Raw genomic sequence first — 13,821 nt, forward strand, 5'->3', positions numbered from 1 at the left:
AAGATATTTACTGAGTCAAGCCAAAACACACACGTTCAAATTTTCACTCCATGACCTACACACACCTCAGCACCACTCATGACCACTCAGCACACCTCAGCTTTCCCAAGGGCCGTCTCTGCAACCTGAACTACAGACAGTTGGGCTTAAGATCTACGAGGTTACTTCCAGCTTGGTATTCAATGACTTGATCATTTTTTATTTTAGATCTTTGTGTTGCAAAAAAATATTTAAGGAGAGAGGGGTGGGAGATGGCAAATGTATAAAATAGACCACAAGGAGCCGCCTGCATTATTATAAACCTTATTTACATAGCATGTTTCTCTAGAGAATTCAGCGTAGTTTATAAACATTTATTCATTTACTCATTTCCATCATTTTCCAAACATGAAGACCAGCACCATGGTGTATATTTCAAAATAGGAAGAAAATGAGGTAGGGAACTGTAAAATGATTTCTCCAGTAATTTTCACCACACCTGGGAAAGAAACGGGACTTGATTGCATGTAGTTCCCAATCCTGACAAGTTCACGTCCCAAGGCAACCTCCTGGCTAAGTGCTGGGTAGACACCCAGGGTGGGGAAATACTGACAGGGAGGAGGGGGAGAGGTGCCAATGACAAGGAGAAATAAAAAGCATTCCCCAGCACCTTTCTACCAGAAACAAATAGAAAGACTAGAGCAGATAGCAACACACTCCTGTCCAAAAGGATGTGTTGCAAATATGGAGACAAACTGAGAAGGGCAAAAGAAACTTGAAGTACGCCCACCCACCTGACACAAGCACCGTGGTGCCTCTCTGCCACTTGCCAGGCCCACCCACCACTGAAGCCCTCTTAGTTCATTTTAAGTGCACAGTCTACTATCAACTGTAGTTGATTAAGGGTGCAGCCTTGATATAGTTTGTAAGAAAATCATTGTCTTCCATAGTGGTTGGAGAATATGTCTAATAAATGTTTAACAATAACCAAACTCTATGAACCCTGCCCTTCCCCCAGCAGTTTCTCTGCAGCTTAAGATTGATGTGGTGCCAGAGAAACATGGCTGAACTGGGAATCGGCTCTCTGGCGTCTAACTCATCACTAACCAGCTGCACGAATTTAGTCAAATTTCTTTAACCCCTCTGGGCTGTACCTCTCCTCCATATAAAATTAAAGTACTGGATTGGATTCTCTCTAGAGTCCCTTTTCGGTTTAAATTCAAGAGGCTACAGGATTCCATGAGCATCCTTCCAAAATGATGATCCTGTAGGGAAAAAAGGACAAGCCATCGAGTGTAAGGCCTAGATGGCACCAGTCCCAAATTTATTTTGTGGCCCTCAGAAAACCCCTCACTTCTGCCCATAGAATCAAACACAAAAAAACAAACACTTTAAAACTTTTAAAACTCATCTCTTTCACTCAGGGATGTCATGGTCACTTGGTGAACAATTCTCCCATCCTTAGAAAGGAAAATATACTGGAGAAAATGCTAGATCATTTTCACCAAATGAGCACAATGAGATTTTAAAGAAATTTAATCAAATTAGTAAGAAGCATAAGAAGAATTGTCTTAACTTTAATACCAGAGTTGGCCACTGGGACTTTCTGAAATAATATTTGGACTTTGAAATCATATTAAGCCTTAACTTTTCAACTTTCAATCTTCACAAGATTAACACCAATGAAAGTATGGCCAGCTGCACTCCCACCTGCCCTGCCTCTCCTCCTAGCTCCCTACCCCCACCCAACTGTTCCCCTCCCACCTCACCTGTTACATCAAACACCTTTGCAGCTCAAGCTAACCACTTTGCTTAGCAGCACAATTTCAGCCTAATAGTTACCTAAAGACTTCAAGTTAGATGCTTTCTTGACATCACTAGCATGTCTACCCAACCCCAAATATGTGCGAGATGCTGGGTGCAATTTAATTACAACAGCACACACTGGCAGATTGTGCCAATCTGTTTAGTTTGGGTAGAAATGATTCTGACTGCGGAGGCTGAGAAAAGTTTGCAAAATTGCTCAGCTCAACTCAGCTGCTTTCCATGGGGATTTGCTCTGGAGGAAAAGAAAAACAGATAAAAATGTAAGCCTGGTGCCAGTGTGGGGAAGGAAATGATGGCCCAAGAAAAATGCAAAGGAACTTTAGGACCCGATAACCCTACTTTCCAACAGTGACATATTTAAATGTAATCCCCAATGTTAACATTCAGCCCAGACAAGATAGGAAAGACAGTCACTTTACTGTTCAACAGTAATATTAAAGGTAGAAAAATAATAGCACTTGGTTATATTTGCCTCATTTGATCCGTTAAAATTTCTGAGTCTTTAAAAGTTAGCCAAAGAAAATTCTTTTTCATCTTTTTTTAAAAAATGCTCATTTGTAGACTCTGTTTTTCATTTTTGTTTTATTTCAACATTCAGTCCACATGCCAGCAACAGTCCTACCAACCAACAAAGTGGAACACCAAATACACATCCAGCCTCCCCAAACAACATGCGAAGCTGACCCTGAAGAATAGGGACCCCGACTTACTCAGTCGACAAACGCACTTCCTCCTCCCCTCTGCTGTACAGACAAAGGCTGGGCGGCCAGCTTCAAGTTCAGCTACTGTGGTTACAAGACTTGAAGGGCTCTTTTCCCCAAACCAAGTCTAAAAGTCTGGAGTTTCCAATAAGGGACTGAGAGAGGCTATAAGTAGGGAAAGATTGGGGGGGGGGGGGGAGGATTCTAAAACAAAGAGGAAATTAAACTTAGCAGTAAGCCAAGAGGCTTCCAGACGCTCTCCTTCTCCTGTAGCAAATGAAAGCTACTTCTCTGCATCTCTGTCCGGCTCGGTTGGGCTACTTATAATCTAGCACTTTTATTTGGAGAATAAGTTCCACCTGAAACCCTCGCAATTGGCTCACAGGCCTCTTGCATTCTCCCTCCTCCACACGGAGTCTTTTAGGAGGGAAAGAGAAAGAACAAGACAATTGAGGCGGGGTAGGGGGGTGGTGGGGAGAAGATATGAGAAATCTTATCACAATCCTGAATTTTACCTGCTTTTTTTTTCCAGAAAAATAAAGGGTATAAAAGATGACTAGGGAAATTGAAAAAGAAATAAAAGCCCTCGCATTAGCTAGAGCATGTCCAGCCAACTCCCGCTTAAGACAAGCTAAATGTGTCCCTTTCCCCTTCAATACCAATTTTAAAATTCAACCCTCAACTTTCAAAAATCTGTCTCTAATTTCAAACTCAAATAAGCGCACAGCATGGTGGCTTTTGTTTTGTTTTCTTCTCCCCAACTCCTCCCTGCGATTGCATAACAAAAGTGTCTAAATTCACACCATCTGGCCGATAAAGACACTGGCCCCACTGCCCGGCTGGCCCATCTGATTAGGGCCCTGTCTAGCCTGCGCCTTGTGGCGAAAAGTCACAGCTGTGGGGTTTGCTCGCGCTCAATACAACTCTGTTATTAGCCAGCTGTAGGCCTTGAGACGACTTCTGTTCAAATTATAATATCTTTTAACCCTCTGAGCATTGAGGGCATAGAGGTGGCTGGCAGCAACATAACAACTAGATTTCTCCTTGCTAATAATTGGCAAAATGAACTAAAGCAGGAGAGAGCGGATCAGAGACCCACTGGGGAAGGGAGGAAAAAGTTATTCCTACAGACTGATTTTTGTCCCTATGCTTTATTCCTCTCTCAAAACTAAATGTCCATTTAGGAGCCTTTTAATAAAGATTACAGAACATAAAAACCATTCATGGGAGCACCCAGGTATGGTGAAGAACATCATGCAAATGAAACTAAGTGCATGCAATAACTGTTGGAAAACAGGGTATCTGTTTCACCTCTCTCCTTGATTGCCAGAACTGGCTCTTAAAATGTGGAACAAGGAATCTCCCCCTTCCAGGGGAATCACCAGCTCTGAAAGATGGAGTAAAAATCTCCCTTTCAGATGCATCCAATGTTTGCCAGGATCTATTTCATACCCCGTGTTTATCTGTCTGTCTAAAACCCCGTGTCTGTCTGTCTCTCGGTCTCTCTCTCTCACTCTCTCTCTCTCTCTCTCTCTCACACACACACACACACACACCAGAAAGTACCCATCCAATGGATCATTTATTTGCCCATGATTAATATTTGTTTTAAATTCTAGTTTGGGTAGAAAAGAGCTGTGCATCTTCCCTGGTCTCCACCATGGAGAAGTTACAGTACATTAAATTTTTATATTGTGTTACTAATGCAGACTAAACTAGAGGCTTTAAAAATTGATGCTGCTACTTAAACAGCATAAAATGAGGAGGATTTGATGGGGCTTAAAAATAAAAATGTCAGCCTTAACTACAGCTGGATGGGTTCGAAAATATTATTCAAAGTGATAGGTATAATTCATTAGACAAGGGGCCAAGGGTTTTGTTTGTTTGTTTTCTTCTAAGACATTTATAAGTGTAGAGAGAAATTTTTAAACTTCCCTTCATTTAGATAACCAAATCACGGCATTCTATTTAATCAAGACACAACAGGCAAGTCCATCTTGGAACTGTATTTTCTTTCTGAACAAGCCTTTGTAGGAGCCTCAGAATAACACAGCCTCTATCTCCTGAGTCCGTGGTCCAGAGCCCCATTCTGCTATTCAGCCACGGAACCCTCAACACTCCTCCCTTGAAGCATTCGGCTGAGCTGAACTTGGCATTTGGCAAGCGTGTTTTTTTCTAATATGGGGTCAGAACCAAAACAAACTTGTCTGATTGTTATGATTTCTTCCTAACTGGGTTGGCGAGGGAAACAGAGCTTCAGGGAGTGACCCATAAAACAGCCCATGCTAAATTAGAGGGTCTGCAATTACCAACACCAGCAGGAATAGTGTTGGGAGACCTGAGGCTGAAGCAAGAGCAGTGCAAGCAAAACTGAGGCATCCCCTTCAACCAGAGATTCTGGGGGAGCTGGGAAGAAGAAATGTGGATAGAACGAACATTTGTGATTGGTTTCTTTTTCACAGTGAAATAACCATGCTCTTGCCAGAGTTGGCTTCCTTAGCCTTATTGGCAATGGGATCCCACTGCCCACACCCCAAATACACAGTCCAAGTTGGACACTCAAACAATTGATGAAAGAATGAGTAAGTGTGTATATGAACTTCTAACATGTTTTTCTTCAGATCAAGCAGAAGAAAAGGGCCACAGGCAAAACTCAAAAGGAAGGCATTGGTCTCTGGAAGGCAAATGGGAAAAGTACAGGAATACCAGTCGCCTGCAACTTTCACTGCGTGCCTATCAGAGTACAGTTGTGGCTCTGTTCCCCACGTCTCCAAGAAAGGGTCCCCCCACCATCGCCCGCTCGTGCCGCTCACATCCTGTTGGGAATCGCGACTGGTCTTTCTTCTAGAAATTTTGCGGAAACATGAAGTCCTAGGCGAATCAATTTCACACAGAGTGAAGAAATAACCAGAAGACCCGCATTCCCGGCACCGACAGGTGCGAAGGCGCAGCCAGCGGCGGGAACACAATCGGCTCACCGGGCGGTGGTCCCTGAGCCACACTGCAACTTGTTCCAGGACTTGGCCTCAGCGACTCCACAGGTGGTGGCCCCGCCTGACCATCCACTCTCAGCCAGCCGGCGCGTGAGAATCCATCGTCCTAGGGCCCTACCGGAGGCTGCCCTGTCACCTCCCTGCGCTGCGGTGCAGAGAGAGGGAGAGCAGACGCAGCCCGAGGCCCCGGGAACCTCTGGCTGTGCAGAGGTTGGAATCGCGAGAGTCTGCGGGGCTTTCTTTCCTAGTCCTAATGGATCTGCTCTAAGCCACCTGTTTGGGATAGAGGCGAGGACTAGCGCAATGGCCCGGGCCAGCGTGCGCCGGTTCGCTGGCAGCCCTCACTGCTGAGTCCGCCCCCACCCCCGAGAGCGCGCAACCCTGCAGGCACGGCTCACCTGCACGGCTTCCCAGCCAATTCCCAGACCCATGTGGCTCTTACCTGCACATCACTTCGTGCGTCAACAGAACTCGGCACATTTCTGGATTCTTATTCTGGCCCTCGTACGCTATGGGCTGAGAGGCAGGTGAACGCAGGTAGGGAAGATACCAGAGGGAGTGAAGAAACAAAGAAGGAATTTTAGATCCTGCACCGACCCTGGCTTTCCCTCTCACTAACTGCCACCTCTTTAGGAGTCCCAACACGCAGTACAAAACAAGAGCAGGTTGCCAGGTAAATCCAAGGGAAATCATCCCAGAGAAATCTGCCCCAATTGAGGCCAGAGTTCTTAGCCAGGAAAAAAAAAAAAGTTTGGGAATACATAACTGCTAAATCTCCCAACAACTGCTGTCTCTCCTTGCCATGATTTAGCTCACCTCTCCCTCCCTCCAACATCTCTCCCCAAGTCACAAGAGAAACAAGGCAATCGGTGAGAGAGAAAACAAATCCAGAGTGAACGATGAAGAATGATACAGAACAGGGTGTTAGTGTGGCCCAGGAAATCAAGATGCAGGGGGATGTCAGAGAAATAGGGGTGGGGGGATCAGAAACAGGTGAGATCAGTGCCAGGAGGCGGCAGATGATGGGGCTCACCTGCTTGGTGACCGAGTCAATGAGCCTGACATAGAGATCCTGCTCTGTGCGAACACCTGTGGGGCCGAAGAGAGGATGCAAGAGTCAGGGGTCTCGGAGCCCCTGCTAGGCACCCCAACCCCCTCCCATCTCCACTTTTGAGGATGGAAAACCAGTCAGCCAGCAATCCCAGCACCCAGGCTGGGCCACTCCCAGGCGGCCGACCTTCCAGCCTCCCATGGACCTTGTGCAAAGGATCGCACAAGGTCCATGGCAAGAACGGGTACTGACTGCGGGCACCCGGCAGCCGGCGCTCACCATTGCTGTAGAGGAGCTGTAACTTGTAGTGGGTGCCATTGTTGGTTTTCTCGTTGCCTTGTTCCTGAAAAGACAGAAGGCATCCAGTTCCCTTTTTCAGCCCCAAATGAGGGGGAAAGAAAAAAAAAAAATGACAGTCCTCACACCACCTCCCGCTGCCTTCTACCCCTCCAACAACCTCCTCCTGTCCAACCCAGGTCAAGGAGTTGGAGCAGCTGCCTGCCCCTGGCCACCTCTGAAAGTTGCAAAGTCTCTTGGACACTTGACCTTCTCCAGCTCTTTGCCCCCATTACAATTGTCCTCAGGAGTGGGACCCTAGAGAAGCCATCAGCATACACAGTAACAAGGCTGCCTTTGAACAGAACCCACCCAACCCATCCAGCTCTGTCTGTCCATCCCAGAGCAGAGGGGAAAGGGGCAGATCAATTGAAAGGGCAGCTGTCTGGCCAGCATCTTGCAGGGATCGCAGGCATCACCAGCTCAGTGACCCAGTGCCAGAGTCAAGGGGCATTTTGATCTAAGGTTCCCTGGTAAAGGCAGTTTTGGTCACACATCAGGTTTAGGTGGAGTGTGCTTCATTTGAAACCAGATCCAAGCCTCCAACTTCGGTTTGAGTTAGGAGGATGAAAGTTGGGCCACAACTGGATAGTGCGGTTCCAGTTAGTACTCATCCATCCTACGGTAGTGGGCTTTGGCAGGTGCAAAAATAACCAAACAGGAACCAAGCGGTCTTGGGTGTATTTTCTAACTCTGGGAAGGTAGCAAGTGCGTTTCGCCGCTGCCGCCGTGATCTGGCTGGGCAAATGACCCTGAAGTTCACTGCCCACAGCTAGAGGAGCGCTCCTTACAGAGCAGGGTCCACGGGGTAGGCGGCAGGAGGAGGTGGTGGTGGGGGGAATTGGCTGGTTGAGAGCTGGGGGTGAGAAGCCTCAATTTATCATCCCTGATGATGCGAGTCGAAAAGTGTCGCATGTGACAGATGGAATCTTTAGTGCTTCCCAAGGAGAGAGAGAGAGAGAGAGAGAGAGAGAGAGAGAGAGAGAGAGGGAGAGAGGGAGAGAGAGAGAGAATTATGGGGTGGGGGAGTGCGAGGGGAGTCCCTTACTTTGTCGTTTTCCACAAAGTCCACGAAGGCCGTGCGCTCGATCTCCACCGGCTGCCCCTGCCTGTCGTAGAGCGCCAGGACGAAATGAAAGAAGTTGGATTTCCTCAAGTTAGAAGGGGGCTGCTTCTCAAAATGGGCCCGGGACAGGGCGACCCCGCTGCGCAAGAAGAAACACACGGGGACAGTGACAAGGGGAAGAGAGAGAGAACCACTTTACCAAAGCCCCAGAGAGGGGCGAGGGGCCACGTCAGGGAGGGGGCGCCAGGAGCCTGCACCCGTTCGGCCTCGTCTCAAAACGGAGGAAGAAGTGAAAACTCTTTAAGGGGAGTCCCCGTGGCAACGGCGGTGAGCATTGAAGGCCAGGTGTCCAGGAAACGCCGACCCGAGGAGTCGATTGCTTGTTGGTGTCTTGATTAAAAACCTCAGGGCCCGGCTGTCTGTCGACTTTGGCCTGGAGCAGTCCCCAGCGCACTGGGCTGCGTTCGTCCTTCTCCCCCACGGCTCAAAGCTGGGGCCCACCGGTTAGAGACCTGTGTTTCTCATCTGTTCTTTAAGGGATGACCCTCTTACTTCATTATAATTTCTGGTCCTGGAGCCCTTGCCTATAACACTCCCCTCCACCCTGCGAGGGAGCAGGAAGGCCCAGTACCCAAATTTCGTTGCTATTGGCCTCACCCTCAGGGTTCCCTCGCTTTTCCGAAAACTTGTGACCCGTGCAGCCTGGGGCAGAATGACCACGACCAGCCCTGGGAACCATAAGTCACCGTGGACCACACACACTGGAGATGCTTAGTCCCCCCTTCCCACCACCCCACCACACGCACACACAACCGAGTTACTGGACGCCTAGAAGCCAAAATGACCCCGCTCGCTCGCTCTGCGCGTCCAGTCGGGGTGCAGGCCCGCACAGGTGGCAGGAGCTGTCCCGTGGCGCTGGGGGTCGCCCAGCCCTGTGTCCCAGTGGCAAGCACGTTCACTCTTTGTTTCAAGAGTGTAGTTATTTTGGCAGGACCTCACCACCAACACCAGCACCAACACCACAAACCCGGACAGCATGGCTTTGCCAACTTTCACAAACTATTTGATTCCGGGAAGGGAGGAAAGTGGGGAGACGTCTTGAAGGAGGTGCGCCGCGGAGACGCCTCGGTAGCGCTGTAGGCTTCACCGAGTTTCGTAGCTTAGCTTGCGCCCAGACCTTGGCACGCGCCGCCGCCGCCCGGACGCCCGCCCGCCCGCTGCGTGGGGCCGTCTGCCCGTAGGCACCCGCGTCCCCCGAGCTCTGGCCCACGGGCAAGAACCGCCGCCGGCCCCAGGCCCTGAGAGCTGCGACTTCTGCTTCCTCTGCTCCGAGGGAGGCGGCGGCGGCGGGTTCGCCCTACCCGGGACACCTGGAGACGTAGCCTGCCTGGGAGAGCAGCAATTTCCCGGTGCGACGCCGGGACTTACAGAACAGCCGGGAGGTCCTGTGGCGAGGAGGGGCTCGTGAGAGAAGGACTGGCTCTTTGCGGGAAGGAAAGAAGTCTGCCTCTAGGAGGCCCAAAATCCCAGCCCCTAAGCGGCAGAAAGGGAAGCAGACAGACGTCCCCGTGGGTGGCACCCTGGATACGTTGTCCAGGATCCCAGCGCGGACGCCTGGGAACAAAGTGAACTTGGGGGATCACCCCGCCGGCGGCCGCCGGGCGCACGGGCTCCTCTCCTCGCCATTCTGCTTCGGTGACTCCCTGACTTCGCCTCTCGCCCTCCCCGCCTCTGCGCGTCTGGCCTGCGGGTCAGTCTCCTGCTGCAGTCCCTTCCAGGGCTGCCTGCACCTCTCCTTCCCGGAGAGCCGCTCGGCCCTCGCCCGCGCCTCTCAGTCTCCTCTCGTCGCTGCCCTCTGGCCACCCCAACTCCCGGTCCTTGGGAACCAGGCCGGCGGTGATGCGGGAAGGTAGGCGCGGTGGAGAACCCCAGGGCCCAGCAACTACCCTGGCTCCCTGCTCGGGCTCCCCGCGCTCCGCCCGGGCCTCGCCGGCTCCCCAGGGCCAGGGGCTGAGCCTCGTCGTGGCGACCTATACTACTTTAGGTTTTGTCCCCGAGAGTGGCCTTCGGGGACGAAGCCAGGAAGAAGCACACGCGACCGAGGCAGTGTGCACCGCCGCCGGGCCCTTTACGTGCCCCTGAGGGCCGCGACACGCCGGCCTGAGGCGAGCCCCGCGACAGCTGGGGACCGAGAGGGACAGGCCGAGGGGCCGGGCGGCGGGAACGCGCAGGGGAGCGCCTCGCAGACAGCGCCGTCCCCGCGCGGCCGCCTCGTTACCTCTGCGCCGCGACGTTGGCGTCCACCACGCCGACGTTCCGGACCCAGGAGCGCACCGAATCCATCTCCGCGCCCAGCGACTTCTCCTTCAGAGCTGGTCCTCGTCCTAAAGTATCTTGAATCCCAAACATTTACAAAGTCTGATCCTCGACTGTCGCTTTAAAATCAAGAGTTTACAACAACACAGTCACGACAGTTCCCAGCGGCTGCCAACACACCGTCTCCTTCCAAGCAATCCAAGAAAAGGGACCAAGTGCTGAAGTTTGAGTCTCTCTTGAAGTTAAGAGGGGGTTGGGGGGAGAAAAAGAAGAAGAAGACCCGGGCCTTGGTTTCACGCGCGCGACGTGGACTGATGGAGTCAAAAGTTTGGGGGTTGTCCTTCGCAAAGTTCAGATCTGCCGCCCCAGGCCCTGCGCCCTAGGTCGCTCGCATCCTTCCAGCCGCAGTGCTGCCTCCACAAAGTGGTCACAATTTAGAAGCATCACCTGTTCTGGGAGAAGCGGGAGGAGATTGATGGCTGCCTAATCTCTCCCCCTTCCTCCAGGGCTCCCTCCCTCTCCCTGCTCCTCCCCACCTCTCCAATTGAAAAAAAAAAATCCCCGGCAGGCAGAGTGGAGCGGGCAGGGGAGGACGCGCAGCGCGGCGTGGAGCGGCGGAGCCCGGCTGCGGCCGCGCGCCGGTCCGTCCATGGGTTACTACGGCCGGCCAGCCGGAGGCGGGGCCGCGGCCCGATAAGGAGCCTCATTTGCATGCGCGCTCGGGATTGGCCGGCGCCGGGCAGGCCGGGCCCACGTCCCCCGGCGGCGCGCGCGGCGTTCGGCGTGGCCGCGAGTGCGGGAGGTGAAAGGGGACGCGCGGCTGCGGGCGCCGCGTCCTTGTCGCAGCCCGCCGTACGGGACTGGGGGCTCCTCCAGAACCCTGCCCGGAGGCCCCGCAGCAGGGGCTCCTGCTAACCCGAGTGAGAGGCAGCGGTGGACACCCCGCCTCCGGCCGCGGGTGGTGTTGTTTTTGTTTGCCTGCAATCAGCTTGCCCGGGGTTGGGTGTGTGCGCGTGTCAGCGAAGGCGCGCAGGGTGTGAGCCCCACGTCCCCGTGTTCGCGCACACGTCCTCCCTCCTCACCCCTACACACACACACACACACACACACACACACACCCCGAGTTTCTTGGAGTTCCACAGAGATGCTCCGATTTTGCGAGCGGTCTGCAAGTTGTTGAGAAGGGACAGGGGTGGGGGGTACGGTGGGCTCCAAGGCCTGAAGGCGGGGATGGGATGGGGTGGGGTGTGTGGACGAGCGAGGCTCGAGTGTTGTTCAAATAAAAACTGCGGCCGGCGAAGAAGCTCCGGAAAACACCCCCGGGCGGCGTGAGCGTGAGGCGCACCGGTGCCGAGACGCTGCAGACAGATCGGGGCAGGCGGGGAGCGCCCGCGGCCAGGGCGCACGCCAGGGCGCAGTCCCGGGGCCCCCAGCCCCGGCTCCTGAAGCCCCCGGGGTGGAGGCCCGGGAAAAAGAGGAGGAAACTTTGCCCGCCGCCGCCGTGCGTACAGGCCGCGGAGCTGGTAGCCGCTCGGCCGCGCGGCTGAAACCCTAGACGGCTTTTTAGCTTGCAGCGAAGGCCGCTGTTCCAGGTACCTATTACAAAAAAATAATCTCCCGGCTGGCTGGGTATGATTTTCTTGCTTCTCCTTTTATATTCTGCTCTGTGCGTAGATCGGCTGCTGAAATCTAGAACACCCGCGCGCAAACAGATTTGAAGACAATGAATGCAAATCTGTGCTCAAAGACCATCTGCCGTGGACGAAACAATCAGCTGTTCGCGACTGCGCCCGCGTCTCCCGGCCTCCGCACAGACAGGGCCTGCCCCAGACCCTGGATCGTTTCCGAGAGACACCCCCCTCCCCAACACCCACCCATCCCGTGGGACTCTGATGTGAGCGTCCACTAACTCCGGACCAGACCCCTTAGGCGTGGGTGAGCGCTCGCCAACGAACTGAACTGCGGGAGTTTGCCGCTAGAGGACACGGCGCCTCGCAGCGCCAGCCTGCGCGGCGGTGCCGGCCCCAAGCCTGCGCTTTCTGAAAAGGCGCGCTCCGCGCCAAGGGACCTGTGCGCGCCTCCACCCTTGCCTGGGGCCAGCGGCGCGGCCCAATCCCGGAGCGCGCGGGACTGCGCCTGGGCTCCACTGCAGAGACTGGAAAGCCAGGGGCCAGCGTGCAGAACAGCAGGACCCTGACCCTCGCTCCCCGGCTCTCCGGAACTGGCTAGATGACTAAAGGAGAAAGGAGGGGAGATGAAACCCCGCCTCTGCTTTGTGTCCACGGGGGGGGGGGGCCTACCGAACCCAGGGCTCCGGCCCAGCAGCGGGGGAAATCACACGAGACGGATTTCAGGAAGAGGGACCCAGGGGCCGTAAAAGCCCAGTTAGACAGGAGTTGTACAAGACAACAAGACACAGGGAAATTTGCAAAGATAAAACTTACTGCCTGGTTTCCACTCTGCTGTTCTCTGTTAAACTCAGGCCTTGTGGCTAACGTTCAAGTGCCTCCAAAACTTAAGCAGAGTTGTGGTCCCTGGCCGTCCTTGATAAATTTCTTTGAACCCCAAGCAGCCTCTCCTCTTTACCGTTCGGCCCCTGTTGCCTAAAAGGGAAGCCTCGGGCTTGAGGCTGAGACTGGAACTGCGTGTGCGTGAGCCTTGGGGTTCTTCTTGCCCAAGGATGTCGCTCAGCTGCACCGCTACACCTCTGGCCGCAAGGGAGAGACGCCTGCTTACCCTAAGGCGTTGCTGGTCAGCAGCGGGCCTGGCCCTCGCCCGGACGCTCAGCCCCTCGGGCTCAGATTGGCTAGGGTTAAAGGGCAGAGCCGGGGTCGGGGACACGGCTGGCTTTTCTCGCGGGTAACAGCTGCCACCCAAATGATGCCCTTCAGGAAACGAATGAATTGCTGCTTTCTCCCAGCTCCCAGGCAGCCCGCCTCCAACCAGACGGCTGCCCAGGGACAGCCCGGCCACCGCCACTCCAGCCCCACCCCCTAGGGACACGTTCAGGAGCCGCAGGGAGGTGGTTTGGGGGAGCTGTGGACCAGGTCGGAAGGTCCACACTGCTCCTCACCCAAGGCTCCGAGGGCCGGGCGTGGCCGGGAGGCTCCCCAGGCGCTGTCCTCAGGCGCACCAGTTCCTTGCCGGATGGAAGCTGACCCACCGGAGCCCCGTCTTTGCGCGACGACCTCGGGTGTAGTTGGGCAGCGCCAGGGGCTGCGGCGCTCGTGGGCGCTGAGCTCTCTTGCCAACCGAATGGGTTCTCATTGAGTTCGTATTGGTTTTGAGGAGCCGAAGACGCAGCGCTGGCTAAGGCTGGGGCTAGTGGCGGCGGCAGCAGCCGCTGCGCCTTGAGGGACCTTCCCACCGCCTCGGGCGACCCCTGAACACACCTCCTTTTTGAATGCGCTACACAAAATTTGCCCCGAGCCTTGCCGGGCAAGGGCGGGCGCAGCTGCAACCGGGAAAGTGCGGCCCGGCAGGGGTGTGGAGCCAGGGCCCGCACGTTCGCCTCCCCTCCCCTTCCCTCCCCTCCTCTCCCCTAGCCGGCTA

General features: G+C 54.0%; 1 protein-coding gene across 1 annotated transcript in view; it reads right to left on the reverse strand.

Annotated features, from left to right (window-relative positions):
• Positions 1–10,829, reverse strand: part of EBF2 (EBF transcription factor 2) — a 194,863-nt gene extending 184,034 nt beyond the window's left edge. The window contains exons 1-5 of the mRNA XM_004579068.2: positions 10,232–10,829; positions 7,936–8,092; positions 6,831–6,894; positions 6,534–6,589; positions 5,943–6,016 (exon numbers count right to left, since the gene is read on the reverse strand). Coding sequence (XP_004579125.2) covers positions 5,943–6,016; positions 6,534–6,589; positions 6,831–6,894; positions 7,936–8,092; positions 10,232–10,362 — 482 coding nt within the window. The 5' untranslated portion in view covers positions 10,363–10,829. The remainder of the gene's footprint in view (positions 1–5,942; positions 6,017–6,533; positions 6,590–6,830; positions 6,895–7,935; positions 8,093–10,231) is intronic.
• Positions 10,830–13,821: the final 2,992 nt, after the last annotated feature.

This window comes from Ochotona princeps, chromosome 11, assembly GCF_030435755.1.
Source record: "Ochotona princeps isolate mOchPri1 chromosome 11, mOchPri1.hap1, whole genome shotgun sequence".
Taxonomy (NCBI): Eukaryota; Metazoa; Chordata; class Mammalia; order Lagomorpha; family Ochotonidae; genus Ochotona; species Ochotona princeps.